Source organism: Bombina bombina, chromosome 4 (genome assembly GCF_027579735.1).
Source record: "Bombina bombina isolate aBomBom1 chromosome 4, aBomBom1.pri, whole genome shotgun sequence".
NCBI lineage: Eukaryota > Metazoa > Chordata > Amphibia > Anura > Bombinatoridae > Bombina > Bombina bombina.
Window position 1 is genome coordinate 685,765,504 of NC_069502.1, and position 17,784 is coordinate 685,783,287.

Here is a 17,784-nt window from a genome sequence, read left to right on the forward strand (position 1 = left end):
AGAGGTCATCAACCTAGGGCCCCAAGAGGTTTTGGAACTACATTTCCCACAATGCCTAGACAGACTAAAGAGTGTCTCAGCATTATGGGAAATATAGTTCCAAAACATCTAGGGGCCCCAAGGTTGAAGACCCCTGTGTTAGAGCATGTAATTTAACAACGCTGTAATGTTTTGGGTTTAACCCTCGCAATGGGGTTATGACACAGTTGACGTTCCACTCGTAAGCCCCCATTGCGAAGGTTTAACATTTAGCATTACAGCATCGCTAGAGTTAAAATTACATGCTCTGACGATTTAGAGCATGTAATTTTAACACTATATTGGTCCTTTAATTTCATTAAATGGAGAAATCGTATGGCCTAGCTTAGTTAATTCTAACAGGCAATTTGAGTAATAATACAGTTATGTAAAAACTATCGGCTAGATTACAAGTTTTGTCGGTAAAAACTTGCGGGGCCAACGCTCCTTTTTATCCAGCGCACACTTTAAACAACGCTGGTATTACAAGTTTTCTGAATGGCTGCGTTAGCCTCAGTAAAGTGAGCGTTGATCAAAATTTAGCTCCACTTCTACCTGTAATACCAGCGTTGCTTACGGTAGCGGTAAGCTGGAAAAACGTGCTCGTGCACGATTTCCCCATAGGATACAATGGGGCTCAGCTGGCTCAAAAAAAAACTAACACCTGCAAAAAAGCAGCGTTCAGCTCTTAACGCAGCCCCATTGTTTCCTATGGAGAAACACTTTCTAAGTCTACACCTAACACGCTAACATGAACCCCGAGTCTAAACACCCCTAACCTTACACTTATTAACCTCTAATCTGCCGCTCCCAACATCGTCGCCACCGGCATTATACTATTAACCCCCAATCTTCCGCTCCGGACACCGCCGCCACCTACATTATCCCTATGAACCCCTAATCTGCTGACCCTAACAACGCCGCCACCTATATTATATTTATTAACCCCTAATCTGCTGCCCCCAACGTCGCCGCCACCTACCTACACTTATTAACCCCTAATCTGCCGACCGGACATCGCCGCCACTTTAATAAATGTATTAACCCCTAAACCGCTGCACTCCCGCCTCGCAAACATAATAAATTTTATTAACCCCTAATCTGCCCTCCCTAACATTGCGCCACCTAACTACAATTATTAACCCCTAATCTGCCGCCCCCAACATCGCCACTACTATAATAAAGTTATTAACCCCTAAACCTAAGTCTAACCCGAACCCTAACACCCCTCTAAGTTAAATATAATTTAAATAAAACAAACTAAAATTACTATAATTAAATAAATTAATCCTATTTAAAACTAAATACTTACCTATAAAATAAACCCTAATATAGCTACAATATAACTAAGTTACATTGTAGCTATTTTAGGATTTATATTTATTTTACAGGCAACTTTGTATTTATTTTAACTAGGTACAATAGCTATTAAATAGTTAATAACTATTTAATAGCTACCTAGTTAAAATAATTACAAAATTACCTGTAAAATAAATCCTAACCTAAGTTACAAATAAACCTAACACTACACTATCAATAAATTAATTAAATAAACTACAATTATCTAACATAAAATACAATTAAATAAACTAAACTATATTACACAAAAACACAAACACTAAATTACAAAAAATAAAAAAAATATTACAAGAATTTTAATCTAATTACACCTAATCTAAGCCCCTAATAAAATAAAAAAGCCCCCCAAAATAATAAAATTCCCTATCCTAAATTAAATTACAAAGTAATCAGCTCTTTTACCAGCCCTTAAAAGGGCTTTTTGTGGGGCATTGCCCCAAAGTAATCAGCTCTTTTACCTGTAAAAAAAAAATACAAGACCCCCCCAACATTAAAACCCACCACCCACACACCCCTACTCTAAAACCCACCCAATCCCCCCTTAAAAAAACCTAACACTAACCCCCTGAAGATCACCCTACCTTGAGCCGTGTTCACCCAGCCGGGCCGAATTCTTCATCTAATCCGGGCGATGTGGTCCTCCATCCGGCAGAAGTCTTCATCCAAGTGGGGCAGAAGAGGTCCTCCATCCGGCAGAATTCTTCATCCAAGCGGGGCAGAAGAGGTCCTCCACCTGGCAGAAGTCTTCATCCATCCACGGCTCCATCTTCAAGACCTCCGACGCGGAACATCCTCCTCGGCCGACGGACTAACGACAAATGAAGGTTCCTTTAAATGACGTCATCCAAGATGGCGTCCCTCGAATTCCGATTGGCTGATGGGATTAAGTCAACCAATCGGATTTTTCCTACCTTAATTCCGATTGGCTGATAGAATCCCATCAGCCAATCGGAATTCGAGGGACGCCATCTTGGATGACGTCATTTAAAGGAACCTTCATTCATCGTTAGTCCGTCGGCCGAGGAGGATGTTCCGCGTCAGAGGTCTTGAAGATGGAGCCGCGGATGGATGAAGACTTCTGTCGGATGGAGGACCTCTTCTGCCCCGCTTGGATGAAGACTTCTGCCGGATGGAGGACCTCTTCTGCCCCGCTTGGATGAAGACTTCTGCCGGATGGAGGACCTCTTCTGCCCCGCTTGGATGAAGACTTCTGCCGGATGGAGGACCACATCGCCCGGATTGGATGAAGAATTTGGCCCGGCTGGGTGAACACGGCTCAAGGTAGGGTGATCTTCAGGGGGTTAGCGTTAGGTTTTTTTTAAGGGGGGATTGGGTGGGTTTTAGAGTAGGGGTGTGTGGGTGGTGGGTTTCAATGTTGGGGGCGGGGGTCTTGTATTTTTTTTTTTTACAGGTAAAAGAGCTGATTACTTTGGGGCAATGACCGGCAAAAAGCCCTTTTAAGGGCTGGTAAAAGAGCTGATTACTTTGTAATTTAGTTTAGGATAGGGAATTTTATTATTTTGCGGGGCTTTTTTATTTTATTAGGGAGCTTAGATTAGGTGTAATTAGATTAAAATTCTTGTAATATTTTTTTATTTTTTGTAATTTAGTGTTTGTTTTGGTAATATAATTTAGTTTATTTATTTGTATTTTATGTTAGATAATTGTAGTTAATTTATTTAATTAATTTATTTATAGTGTAGTGTTAGGTGTATTTGTAACTTAGGTTAGGATTTATTTTACAGGTAATGTTGTAATTATTTTAACTAGGTAGCTATTAAATAGTTATTAACTATTTAATAGCTATTCTACCTAGTTAAAATAAATACAAAGTTGCCTGAAAAATAAATATAAATCCTAAAATAGCTACAATGTAACTATTAGTTATATTGTAGCTATATTAGGGTTTATTTTATAGGTAAGTATTTAGTTTTAAATAGGATTCATTTATTTAATTATAGTAATTTTATTTCATTTTATTTAAATTATATTTAAGTTAGGGGGGTGTTAGGGTTAGACTTAGGTTTAGGGGTTAATAACTTTATTATAGTAGCGGCGACGTTGGGGGCGGGAGATTAGGGGTTAATAATTGTAGGTAGGTGGCGGCGATGTTAGGGAGGGCAGATTAGGGGTTAATAAAATGTATTATAGTGTTTGCGAGGTGGGATCGCGGCGGTTTAGAGGTTAATACATTTATTATAGTGGCGGCGATGTCCGGTTAGCAGATTAGGGGTTAATAAGTGTAGGTAGGTGGTGGCGGCGACGTTGGGGGGGCAGATTAGGGGTTAATAAATATAATATAGGTGTCGGTGATGTTAGGGGCAGCAGATTAGGGGTTCATAGGGATAATGTAGGTGGCGGCGATGGCCGGTCGGCAGATTAGGGGTTAATTAATTTTATTATAGTGTTTGCAATGTGGGGGGGCCTCGGTTTAGGGGTTCATAGGTAGTTTATGGGTGTTAGTGTACTTTGTAGCACTGTAGTTAAGAGCTTTATGTTCCGGCATTAGCCCATAAAACTCTTAACTACTGACTTTTATATGCGGTAGTAGTCTTGGAGGTAGAGGCTGTACCGCTCACTTCTTCCAAGACTCGTAATACCAGCGTTAGGCAAATCCCAATAAAAAGATAGGATAAGCAATTGATGTAAAGGGATTTGCGGTAGCCAAAAGTCACGGAAGAAAAGTGAGCGGTACACCTGTACCTGCCTGACTCGTAATACCAGCGGGTGTTAAAAAGCAGTGTTAGGACCCCTTAACGCTGCTTTTTAAAGCTAACGCAGAACTCGTAATCTAGGCGTATATATTTTGAATATAAATATGAAACTGTGGTTTACCAATAACCATATTTACCATTTAAAACTGGCAAGCAACAAATATAAGACCCACCCTCACAACTCATGCTTTTTTTAAACATGTTTTTCATTCCTTTCCATTAACAAAAGGGCCTCTAAATCTGATTTGGCCGATGTCATAATTATATGTGATCAGAGTGATAGTTGGGAGATGGTGTTTATTTTAGTATTGCCTATGATTGCAGCAGCTATGAAACTGGAATATGGGTCTTCCTTCATATTTGAATAACTTCCTACTTCTTCCATCTTATCATTCATCTTTTGTATTTCTCCCTCGTACAGTACGCACACACACACGCTGAACTACAGGATTGCCTAACCATGAAACTTAATTGTACAGCCATCTTTAATGAGGGGGCTTTGCTAGAATTTTTTCCCAGGGACAGTAAAAAGTTTAAGAAATCCTGTTAATCAAAAATAAAGTCTATACTTCTACATAAAAAAAAATCTTTCCATTAGTAATGGTTTTGTGACTTTGCTAATACTTACACATGTTCCATATTTATATTTACAAGGAACTCCCACAGAGGGCAGAAGTGTGGGGGTTATTGGGTAGAGAAGCAAGTACTTTTTAGCTTTGACTTTATTGCTAGGAAGCTATGCACTCAATAGAGCACACTTCCATAGGCTTGAATGGGAGCCTCGTTCTCATACCGTGAGACACAACATGATGAAAACTAGCACAACAAAGGGGGTAAGTTACGCAGCAATGGGCAGCAAATGCAAATAAATATGTACCGTATTGTCCCGAGTATAGGCCGCACTTTTCCCCCCTAATTTAAATCTTTACATTAGGGGTGTGGCCTATAATCGGGTGCAGCCTATAATCAGGGATTTTATTGGTTTTTTTGGCTTCCTATCTTTACCTGGGGCAGCTCAGCTGGAAAAGATCTTCACACATTGGCTCCTGAGTCCTGACTGCACGTGTAATGTAATCAGTGACAGTGAGCGAGTCTATAGCGCGGCAGTCAGTCACAGAGAGCGGCGCCGGCAAGTGCTGATTCCGACGGTCAAGGGAATGCAGAGCCACCTGGAGCTTCAGAGAGTACAAGGCGGTGACGCTGGTGAATATACCGTAGTTGCTGGGTGACCCTACTCCCTGAAGCGCAATGTAACGTTAATATACCGGTATTATGTATCATGTAGCATCTAACACATAAGTGTGGGCAGTAACCAGCGGACGTCCACTTGTGATTAAACACTGCTGTTAACACTAACCGCACTGTCCCAGCCCCCTCACTGCTATTAACCCAACCTTTCCCACCTGCAAAAAAAAAATAATATCTGACTCATTCCACCTTTACCTGTAATCACCTCAGTTGCAAGCTCCCCTTCTTGCTTAATAACTCCCTAAATCTAAACAGCCATGAGACCTACCCCCAACTGCACAACCTCTTTATAAACAAATTGCTTAACCAATACTTAACTTTTACAGATTCCCCATCATAAAAAACACAAAATAAAGCAAGCTCCCCCCTCCCCTAAGCTTTCCTCATCTGTATCCCAGCTTTTCTGCAATGCCCTCAGATAGGGCATGCAATTTTAAACAATTTCCAATTTACTGTTATCATAAAAATTGCCTTGTTCACTTAGTATTCTTTGTTGAAAAAAGCTAAACCTAGGTAGGCTCATATGATAGTTTAATGGCACCTAAATTAAATTTTCTTTAAAACAGCACCAAACTTTAAGGGTGCGGCTTATAACCTATATAGCCTATACTCTGAACAATACGGTATATGCTTATATACATATAAATATATGTGTTAATATGTGTATATACACATACTATCACATAAATAAATATACCGCAAAGTAAATGCACTTTTCAGTGCTGTTTTTAAACCCCACTCGCCACTTTAAACCCCTTATAATTGCTTAGTGCCTTTTTTAAATAATTGGAAAAAAAAAAGCTCATATATTTTATTTAAAAAAAACAAAACAATACACACTACATTTTGGGGGAATTTGGGGGACATTTAGAAAATTAACCAGAGGTCTGTAATGGCTTGAAAGTGCTGATTATTTATCACATGCCCGATAAACTAGCGCTCCACTTGTAATCTAGTCCTAGTATTTTAGAAATATTTCATTATATATTATCATGCAATCATATACTGCAAAATACCTACATTGTTTACACTTAAGAATTAATACAGGGAACTGGGTTAAATGAATAGTCTAGTCAAAATTAAAAACTTTAATGATTTAGATAGATAATGCAATTTTAAGCAACTTTCTAATCTACTCCTATTATAAAAATGTTTTTGTTCTCTTGGTATCTTTATTTGAAAAGACAAGAATGTAAGCTTAGGAGCCGGCACATTTTTGGTTCAGCACCTGGGTAGCGCTTGCTGATTGGTGGCTACATTTAGACACCAATCAGCAAGTGGTACTCAGGTGCTGAACCAAAAATGTGCCGGCTCCTAAGCTTAAATTCAAATAAAGATACCAAGAGAACAAAGAAAAACTGATAATAGGAGTGCATTAGAAAGTTGCTTAAAATTGCATGCTCTATCTGAATCATGAAAGTTTTATTTTGACTAGACTATCCCTTTAAGATAAGAAGCGCAAGTGTTTTACTTTGTGACCCATTGGTCTTAAAGGGATAGTAAAAGTATTGTAAAAGAAATATCCATTTTATACACATTTAACCCAGATATGCTATTTTACATATGCTCAACTTCAGAAAAGAAGGCAAGACTGGAACTATCTAGGCAGGATTGAACAAACTTTTCAATTTGATAAATGAGAAAAAGAATACATAAAATACATTACCCTTAATTTCTTCTTTAACTCTTTCGATTTCTGCTTACGATCCTGCTTTATCGTTTGCTTCTCTTTCCACCTTGACAAACGTGGAGGAAGAAGTCGGTCGCAAACGTCATTTTCCTTTACCTCAAGAAAAACTGCAATGTCTGGGAAGAAGCCACGCTCTGCTATGTAGTTAACCTCGTCCAATGTACTGGGAAAGCCATCGAAAATAAAGCCAGTTGAGCTAGAATAAAAAAGAAATCATCATTAATATTAGTTTACTTATTGGAATAACTACCTGTATATCTTGGCTATATTTTTTTTTTTTTTTTAAATTTTTTTTTATTGAGGTTCTGAATAAGGCATACATAAAGTATAATAACAAAACGTCACAATGTAAAATAACATATAGGAAATAATAATACAGGTTTAAACAAAAGCACAATGGATACCTAGAAGGAAAATGCAAAATAATGTTATGGAAATGCAATGCCTAATAATCTGTATGCTCCCTAGATGTTAAAAGAGGCCACTCTCGGACCTCAGCTAGTGATGTATATCCATAGTACGGGGGCTATGTCAAATGTAAAAGACCACTTTTGGGTCCTTAGATGAGAACCTCTCTTTTTTCTTTTTGAAGAAAATGCTACAACTGATAACTGTGAAAAAGACACAATAAACTTGATGCTAATACTTACTGTATAAACAAAATGGTTAATTAATGAAAATATGTTCACAGTGGACTGGAGAGAAACCTATGGGCCTGGGGATCCCTATTATGAAATTAACAAAAAAGGAGGATTCATGTTACAAATATTAGGATCCCATAAACTGGATGTTTTTTTTGAATAAACTTAAGAGCTGGCTACAGATCTCTACACCCTATTAGCATATGTGCTTTGAATCCCCATCAAACCAATCTACTGACCTTGCTACCTGCGAAAGAAATATTAGAACCATGGTATGCTCCCCACAATGCGATTGATAAAAAGTTTACAGTATAAGTCTTGTTGACAGGAGCCTCTTCTATATGACTGGGTATCTCTACTTCTGTGCACATCAGGGGAAAGATAAAATTGATAGTGTGACAAACAGTGGGATTAAGTGGCTTTAAAGACTTGTTCAGGAGCCATATATATATCTCTTAGCTATAATATCACACAAAAAGAAGTACTCACTGCTTCAAAGTAACACCTCAGTGATCCTAATTATACTGGATAGCCATATGATAAACCTGAAGAACTAGCAATAAGCTACAACTCTAACAGTATATAATATAGTGGACCTCCTACATTAACAGTTGAAGTCATAAATGTAAAGGCTAGGGAAGCCTAATGTATGCTCAATATTCAAACATGCCTTAAATAGTATGGAACAATTTGAGACTCAGAATAATATTGTAGTGGAAGGACCAGCCTTCATTGAGATAGTGAGTTAGTGTGAGAAACTATTTGCAACAGGACATGTAGAGGGCTAGGGCTTCTAAATGAAATCTTCAAATATGCGATATCAGAATATAGAGAGCACCATACTCCAATAGGATTATATATGATATTTAACAGGATATTTCACTAAGTATATAAACAGCAGTAATAAATTGCAGAGGGTCAATGAAGCACAAGTACACAGGAAATAAGCAACATGTACAGTACGCATCATAAGCGTAGGGTCCTTATTGAAATAGTCAAAAGTTTTTCTGTTTCCCCCTTTTTATATACACAGACCAGGGACACCCAATATTGCTTGGGATAACGGTATACCTAAGAGTTACCTTACCACTAAAATAAAGGTCGGTGCTTTCAACACACTATGCCGTCAGTAACCATCTGTCATGACCGAGGGGTCTCAGAATTGTCCCTCCAGCACCGCAACAAAATAAAGGACCCGGGTCCCAAGAAAGGCGAGAGTGCAAGTGTGACCACAGTAGTGCCGACTGATATGGATCTGCACCGTGGTGGAGCTCATGCGGTCCTGCTGCAGCTTGGGGAGAATGTAGGAAATACAGGCGAGTGGTCATATCAATGCGGTCTAGCTTCTGCTCTGGGGACGAATGCCGGGTGCTCCTTGTTATCTTCTGCTCCTGCGGTCCTTCTGAACGGAGCCCTTGTAGTGCTCCAGTGTGGGGCAAGTTAGTAGGGGTCTGTAAAACAAGCGTTGCTCCCATATCCGGCTCTAAATCAAGACGCTCCGCTGCTGCTCTTACAGATCTCGGCTCCCTGTCACCCGCTGAGGTATTAGAGGTAGGCTGCAAGCGCCGGGGCCCCAAAGTGCTCACCTCCCCCCCTTCCACAGTGCAGCTCTTAAGTCGGGTGAGCTTGCTAAGCGAATTGTCCCTGCTATGGCCATATGCTTTGATGAACTCTTCTTCTAAAGCAGCATGATGATCCTGCAGCAAACTGCGCAGCTCCTCCATGAAGTTCAAAGGGATCTCCATATTGAATATATTGTAAAACACAATAAGTAAAGATGAAACAAGTGATGTTGTTCTAGAAATATATTGCGCCTTGCAAAAAGGAAAATGTGCAGTGTCTTGCGGTGTTCACTGCCTCTTAACGACAGAGACAAATCAATGCTCTGCCGGGGGGGTTAATATGATGGTAGGCCGCAACCTTTAAATCACTCCGGTACACTGAGTAAAGTTATTATTCCAAAAATAGCAGCATGGTGTGAAAGAGCTTGCTTTGCTGTATATCCTCAGCTCATAAAATATATGCGATGAAATGGTAGAAATTTGATTACACACAGATTTATGTGCATAGATGAAGGAGCTGATGATTTAGCGACCTGTCATGGCCGCCTCCCGGAAGTTCCCCCTATCTTGGCTATATTTAACTATTGTTTAGGGATATTAAGCCACTGCCTTATGGTAACGTTTGTGACAATGAGGCTGATTTATCAAGGCCCGAATGCATCTGTTTCCGTGCGAGCTTTCAGGCTCACCGGAAACAGGAGTTAAAAAGCAGCGGTCATAAGATCAGATATGATCGGGTTGATTGACACCCCCTGCTAGCAGCCAATTGGCCGCAAATCTGCAGGGGGCGGCATTGCACAAGCATTTTACTAGAAATGCTTGTGCAATGATAAGTCGTCATTTATCCATGTGCAGCGGACATGATCCGCTACAGCGGATCATGTCCGTCAGCACATTGTTAAATCGGCCCCTTAATCCAACTTGTAATAAGAGCAAAAAACCTGACGCGCACAAATACCCACGATAAACCCCTTATTGCTTGTTAACTGTTAGCACTCCAATCATAATCTGGCCTTTAGTATGTACCAGTGTTGTTGGAGTACCCTGTGAATCTGAGACACAAAACATAAAATTAAATTACCCATTAACTGGAGTAGAAGTATAATAGTATAATGCAATGTATATATATATATATATATATACACCTGTATATATATATTTTGCCCGCTTGTCGTGTAATTTACCTCTACAAATTGTGCTTTTTTCAATATACTAATAATAGTGGATGCAAGAGTACATAATGCATACTTATATATGGTGCAGATTTAACTGACTTTACCACATGCTACACAGTGATTGTTAAGATTATGCAGGTGCTCATTTACAGCTAACTAGATTACAGATTTTCCTCACAAAATGACAGTTTTAAATGCTTTTAAGTACAGGCTAATTATATATATATATACAAACACACCACCAGCAAAAATATTAAAACTCTCTGAAGGCTCAGATGATGGTTAGCATTTTTAGGAATAATTTATTTTCTTATTAAGGTTTGTACATTTTTTATTAGACATAATACTATATGTAGCCACCAATTAGCAATCGCTACCCAGTGTGCTAAACCAAAAATGGGCAGACTCCTAAGCTTATAGTCTTGCTTTTTCAAATAAAGATACCAAAAGATCGGAAATTTTTTTGATAATAGGGGTTAGATTTATCAAATGTCGGACGGACATGATCCGCTGTGGTTAAATGCTTGTGCAATGCCGCCCCCTGCACTTTCGCAGCCAATTGGCCGCTAGCAGGGAGTGTCAATCATCCTGATCACATTCGATCGAGATGATTGCTGTCCGACACCTCAGAGGTGGCAGACGAGTTAACTTACATTTCCGGCGAGCCACAAGGCTCGTGCGTAATAAGCAGCATCAGCTGCTTCATAAATATACCCCTAGGAGTAAATTAGAAAGTTGGATAAAATTGCATGCTCTATCTAAAACAAAAAAAAAATAGGTTTAGTATCCCTTTAATAGACTACAGTAGTGTAAACATAACTTTTGTATGCACTGGGAAACCAAAATAATTGTGTGACTCGCTTTATTGCCATATTCACTTTATTGCGGTGGTCTGGAATCGAACCCACAATATCTCCGACGTATGCCTGTAATATATTTTGTACGCACATCTTTAGCCTAAATGATGATATATAGTAAAACAAAAAGCTTTAATACATGGGTACCTTAAAATATGTTCTGAAATGTGATAATAAGCATGAATAGACTTATACCACCAATAAAAACAAACTTGCTCTATTAAATACGATGAGCAAGAAGACAGATATAGTACTACAAAGACACAGCACTAAAATGAGATGTTTGATAGTTTATATTAATTTGTTAGGCTTAAATTAAATTCTGTGTATATGTTATCTTGATTTCCAATAGGTGACTCTCATTTTGGCACCATATTTCTGTAACAATTAATTTGTTTTCTTGTTCTTCACATTGCTAGGGAAATATTTTTTGGTTATAAAATAAATTAATTGGGCATGGTTAAAGGGACACTGAACCCATATTTTTTATTTCATGATTCATATAGATCATGAAATTTTAAGCAACTTTCTAATTTACTCCTATTATCAATTTTTCTTTGTTCTCTTGGTATCTTTATTTTAAAAGCAGGAAAGTCAATCTTAGCAGCCAGCCCATTTTAGGTTCAGCACCATGGATAGCGCTTGCTTATTGGAGGCTTACATTTACCCACCAATAAGCAAGCATAACCCAGGTTCTCAACCAAAAATGGTCCGGCTCCTATGCATCACATTCCTGCTTTTAAAATAAAGATAGCAAGAGAACGAAGGAAAATTGATAATAGGAGTAAATTACAAAGTTGCTTAAAATTGCATGCTCTATCTGAATCTGAAATTGGGTTTAGTGTCTCTTTAAGTGAAAGGCACAGTTGCCTTTAATGTTAAATTAATATACAATTGTAAAATTGTAGTACACATTTTAGATTTTCTTATTTGCTTTAAACAGCTAATTTAGGATAATATCACATCAGAAGTTTACCGAAATGGCTCCTGTGTCCACAACTCTGTTACAATCTGATCTAGAAGTTCTAAGGGCAGAGGTTCACCATCCACTAAATAAGACTTAACAGCTTCTTCTTCTACCGTCAGGATCACCTTTTCCTTTGAAGAGTAAGAAAGAAATAATGCATATAGCTGTGCCATAGGAAACTATATAACATTGGTAGTAGTATATTGGATATTTTATTTAAAAAAAAATGAACTGGTGGAAACAATATGCAAAATATATAAAACATAAAGAGCTAGATTACGAGTGGCGCGCAAGTGAAAAGAGGTTTATTACAAGTTGAAAGTAAATATTTATGCAATATTCATATTTAATAAAGTGTTCTACTGTGTATTTACTTTAAATATTTTAAACTCCAATGTTCTTCACATAGGGGAATATGTTATGATTAATAACGAAATCTTTGTTTTATCTTTGATTTTCAGGAAGGAATGGAAAAATAGGATATTGGGAATATTAGGGATTCGGGATCAGGATTCCCAGTATATCTGATATCACCCCGAGTACCTCGGACCAAAAAGGTTGGGAGTTTTGGGCAGGACCACCAGATGTACAGTAAGGAACTCTCCCCACCACATCTTCGCCAGCAGCAGTCACTAAGAGATCTGAGAAGTCTGTGCGGTGTCAAGTACCATCTGCATTGGAATTTGATAAGCAAACTCTTGGGTTGTGGCTGATGAGGAGGCTTGTTTAGTGAAGATTCTGAGTCATGATTTGGGGTCCAGTTCTGTGTCTAGCTCTGTGTGGCCGGACTTTGTGTATGTTGGTAACAAAGGAGCATATTTATCAATGTGCGAGCAGACATGATACGAAGTAGCGTATCATGTCTGCTGCACATCGATAAATGCCGACACCATATACCCTCAATCGTATTCGATCGGGTTGATTTCTGTCCGCGGCCTCAGAGCAGGCGGACAAGTTATGGAGCACCGGTCTTTAGACACAAGCGGCATCAAGTTCCATACAGAGCTTGATAAATATGCCCCAAAATGTCTTGCAGTATTAACAAGATTAGGGAAATAGTGCACCTGGGGGTAATAGACATGGTGCATAATTGCTCAAAGGGTGTCAAGCTCCTATTTGTCTTTTTATTCTTTTGATGTGTCAGGAAGGGAGACCGTTGTTGATACCTGAACCATGATGAGAATAAATCTAGGTGTAGGTTTTGTAACCTTTGTTGTGTAAGCAATTTACCATCTTCTAGTACAAAATGTAGAGCCCTGTTACAAATAGCTATTTTATCTTTATATCAGCATTTGAAAAACTCAATTTGCCTATGGTATCCCTACATATACTGAACATTTTTATACTTAAAAGGACATTCCAGCCAAAATTGGATTCCACATGGATGCATTTCAGTTTTGATTAGATACGTTTTTGTCATATACACTATTAGCAAAAATGCTTCTAATAAAAGCTATAGCTGTTTCAAAAGTGTATTTAAGTATGCACCGTGCACCAGCATTTTAAACACAGCTCTTGCTCAGAGAGCCTAAAGTGCTTGTACCGTCTGGTAGTTATTCAATTTGTTAATTGCTGACATGATACAAGCCCACTGGTGCTCTGAGCAGCTGCAGTATTTAAAATGCTGGTGTTAACCGTGTTAACTGTTACCAGAAGCATTTTTGCCAATACATGTATTTTGCAAATATATTTCTATTCAAAATGTAATTTATTAATGTTCATTTAAATTTGGACCGGAATGTCCCCTTAAGTATAGGCTATAGAAAAGCTATGTAAATTATAGCCAGTAGAAGTAATTTTTATCACTTTTGAGCGCAAACTGTGCTCAAGGTAAAAAATGAGTACAGTCAGATTAGAGCTGGTATTACAATTTGAAAGTAAAAAGCTCTAAATACTCCGGCGTAATAACTTCAGAACCTTGGATATATACTATATATATATATATATATATATATATATATATATATATATATATATATATATATCTTTACCGTGCTAACTCCCTCTCCACATAGCCTTCTATGCGACGTGCTAAAGAAAGCCTTTTCCATTTATCACTCGCACGCTAGCCCAACACTGCCCTAGATCATCTGCGGTTAGCCAAAGGTGCGTTAGGAATACTTTCAATTCCTATGTTCTTCGCTAATAAAGAAATTATTCTTTATATATACAGTATATATATATATATATATATATATATATATATATATATATATATGTGTGTATATTTTTTGTAAAATATATATCTATATATTTTTTACACGTTCAAGTGGTATTATGTGTTTCCACCTTTGTACTGGCGTTTTCCTCCTGTGCACTGTCATCTATGGCTTCCTCCTCTTGATTTTCCTCTGAGGCATCTTCATATTTTGGACCAACTTTCTTTTGAAGTTTAGCAAGTATTATTTCTTGCAAACGCTCTTGAAACTGGATATGGAAAATGCCCAATTTGTCTGCCAACCATCTTGCACTGTCTGTTTTACCAGCACCACTTGCTCCAAGCAAAAACACTCTTAAGGGAGGAGCCTAGACGAGAGATAGAAAACTTAAATATAATAAATGTTATTTATTTGTGTAACAATGATAGCTATGTTTAATTATTAACGTATTAATGTTTTGTAACTTGTTAGGGCATCATAAATGTTGTTTCTCCTGCATACATATCAGACCCATCTTCAAATATTCCTCCACAAAATCTCCACGGACATCTATGGACTCACAAGCCGTATTTTTAATCTATCACCTACAAGTTTCTTTCCTTTGTACCATGACGTCTGTTCCAGTCAATTAGGACAGGTCTTCTAATTGGTGTTATTGCACTACGACAAGCTATTATCAAATACAAAGCTATTCCAAATCCATAAGAAAAAGGTTTAAGAAGACTTTAACCTTCATTAACTTGTATACCATTGATAACCCTTACCAAAGGAATTACAGTCTATCAAAAACATTTTATTAAATATCTGATCCATGACCTTTTAGAATTTAGAAACTTATTATTTCCTGGCATATCCGGGATTCCAGTCAAACCTGAGGTATTCTAAATAGAATATGTTCATTAATTTAATGCCATTGATAAAATTATAAGAAATAATTTAGCTATTTTGTCCACTGATGATATCTTGGCTCCCATGGTAAAAAAAAAAAAAGTTTATTTCAAAGAAACCACAATGTTTGACATTGGAAAGACCTTAAGGGAACGGGAAACCTAAACATGAACATAAACAATACAGAGATTATTTTAACAGTGCCAGTAGTAAACAGCTTACGTGTAGTGGTTCCTCGTGAGCAGTATACTTCTCTGGATTTGCTAAGAACTTGTCTCTTGCTTCAGTACTTGAGCAGTAATAAATTCTCTCTCTGTATATTGCTGCATTGTCAGGTTTGCCAGGGTGTAGGATAAAATCATCTTTTAGAGCCACGGGACAATAATGTTTAGAATCTCCATACTGCCTTTTCTTTTCATGAATAGCATCTTCATCCTTTAAGCAAAAAAATTATATTCTTCGTAATTATTATTTAACTATGCTTTATACTTCCCATATGTATTGACATGTCCACCATATACAGGTCATATTATCTGCCTCTTTATAGTCTCTCCAGCTTTTGCCAGGAGTCCTTGGAAATGTTTTACTTAACCTACTAGGTGTGAGGTACCACCTGGGAAGTAGTTTAGTATTATTATTGGTCTAAATAATATTAATGGAAGAGGAGAATTTGACACTTTAAAAATAAATAAAAAAAATACGAGCCTAATCCACCGCCCTAAAGTTACACCTGTTCATCTTTATTATTTAAATACCCCTTATTCTCCCTCTTCCCTTTCTCTTTGCCTTTATATCTGTAATATTTGAGCTGCACAGAGCCACTTTTCTTTCTGTTTAGCATCTGACTTAAAAGGTGGCACCAATTTCCTGCCCCATAATTTGAGGGTTAACAATAAATAGTAACTAACTAGTCTCTGCAGAAAAGCTATGTAAATATGAGACAAAAACACTAATTAATCCCCCAGTAGGGGATATGAGAGAGAGAGATTTTGTATGTGAAATAGCTGCTTGTGTTTATTCAACACCCTAGCCATAATTAGCATTTCAATACCCAACATAAATACTTGTATTGTTATGGGCATTTTCTATCTAGGTGATTGTTTTAATAAAAAAAAAAAATAGCTATTTCAAATTCAGAAATAAACAAAACGAAAGAACAATTGTCCATATATTTAATACTAGTATATAGTATAGTATAAGTAATTTGGAACACATTAAGGGGAAACACATTTTATAGTACAGTGTCCCTTTAACAGTTAAGATGTCCTGCCTTATGTTTTACATATATTGAGATAGAATATTAAACAGTAAGTCACTAACGTATAACTCCAGTCTTTGTACTTCACAAGCATCATCAGTCACTATGTTATGCATTACACCTGGTGCACTTTTGCTGAACTTAGCAGGCTGTGCAAATTTAAATAATTTGGCAAATTAAGATAGTTGTTTTAAATTTTATTGAAGCCCATAATTGTACTACTATTACTATTAGTAGTAGTAGTATCCTGTATAAAGGAAAATTAATCAAGATGAGAATTAATAATAATAATAAATAAGAACATGGGGTAGATTTAATAAGCAGCGGATGCTGTTTTCTACGCCCGTAGTTTCCTGCTCTCTGGAAACATAATTTAAGAAGCAACGCTCGTAAGACCGCTGCTCCTTAACTTGTAAGGTGGCAGACTGATGATTGACACCGATCCCCAGCTAGCGGCAGATTGGCTGTGAATGTGCAGGGGGGACATTGCATAAGCATTTCATAATAAATGCTTGTGCAATGTTAAATACCGACAGCGTATGCTGTCGACATTTAGCGATGTCGGGCAGACATAATTCACTACATCGAATTATGTCCGCCCGGAATATGATAAATTTACCGCTATGTGCCGTTTTGTATAAAATTGAAATTCACAGATCATGTTATCACTACAAAGACTAAGACTGGAGGTTATAAAATTAAAGAGTTCCAAGCTATCAATTATAGCAAATGAGCCTTAAACCCCTACATTATGGCTTACATCACATACACAACACCCAGTTGATCGCTGATGCCAGCCACAATGATCATCTGACAGCTATCCAATCACCATGCAACATCAAGCACCAGGTGGAACCATATGCATGTGGAAACAATTCTGGGGGGGGGGGGACCCTGTCTCCTGCAATATAGTAAAAAAACCATGAGACCTTGTTTGAAAAAGGTTCTTCTTTCATATTAGTGGTCTTTTCAGTTACCCGGAGATTGTCATAATAATGGAAAATACTTTTGTATGATTGGTCTTCTTTGGGCACTCTAGCAACACTAAAGAAGCCCCCTCACACGCACCATATATTTGAAAGAGTAATGTCCCATATTTCCATTAAAGGACTTCATGTCCTTATCACATTCAAGTGAATGTCACAGTAATATTAATCTGCTGGCAGAGACTGCTACATTTATTTTGTATTGTTGGTGTCAAGGCTCATTGATTGTTGTTTATCTGCGCTAATAAATATTTTTTATATA

The 17,784-nt window shown here is 37.6% G+C and overlaps 1 protein-coding gene across 1 annotated transcript in view; it reads right to left on the reverse strand.

Annotated features, from left to right (window-relative positions):
* Nucleotides 1-17,784, reverse strand: part of AK9 (adenylate kinase 9) — a 205,989-nt gene that overhangs the window by 81,344 nt on the left and 106,861 nt on the right. The window contains exons 22-25 of the mRNA XM_053712173.1: nt 15,501-15,713; nt 14,521-14,757; nt 12,241-12,362; nt 7,006-7,225 (exon numbers count right to left, since the gene is read on the reverse strand). Coding sequence (XP_053568148.1) covers nt 7,006-7,225; nt 12,241-12,362; nt 14,521-14,757; nt 15,501-15,713 — 792 coding nt within the window. The remainder of the gene's footprint in view (nt 1-7,005; nt 7,226-12,240; nt 12,363-14,520; nt 14,758-15,500; nt 15,714-17,784) is intronic.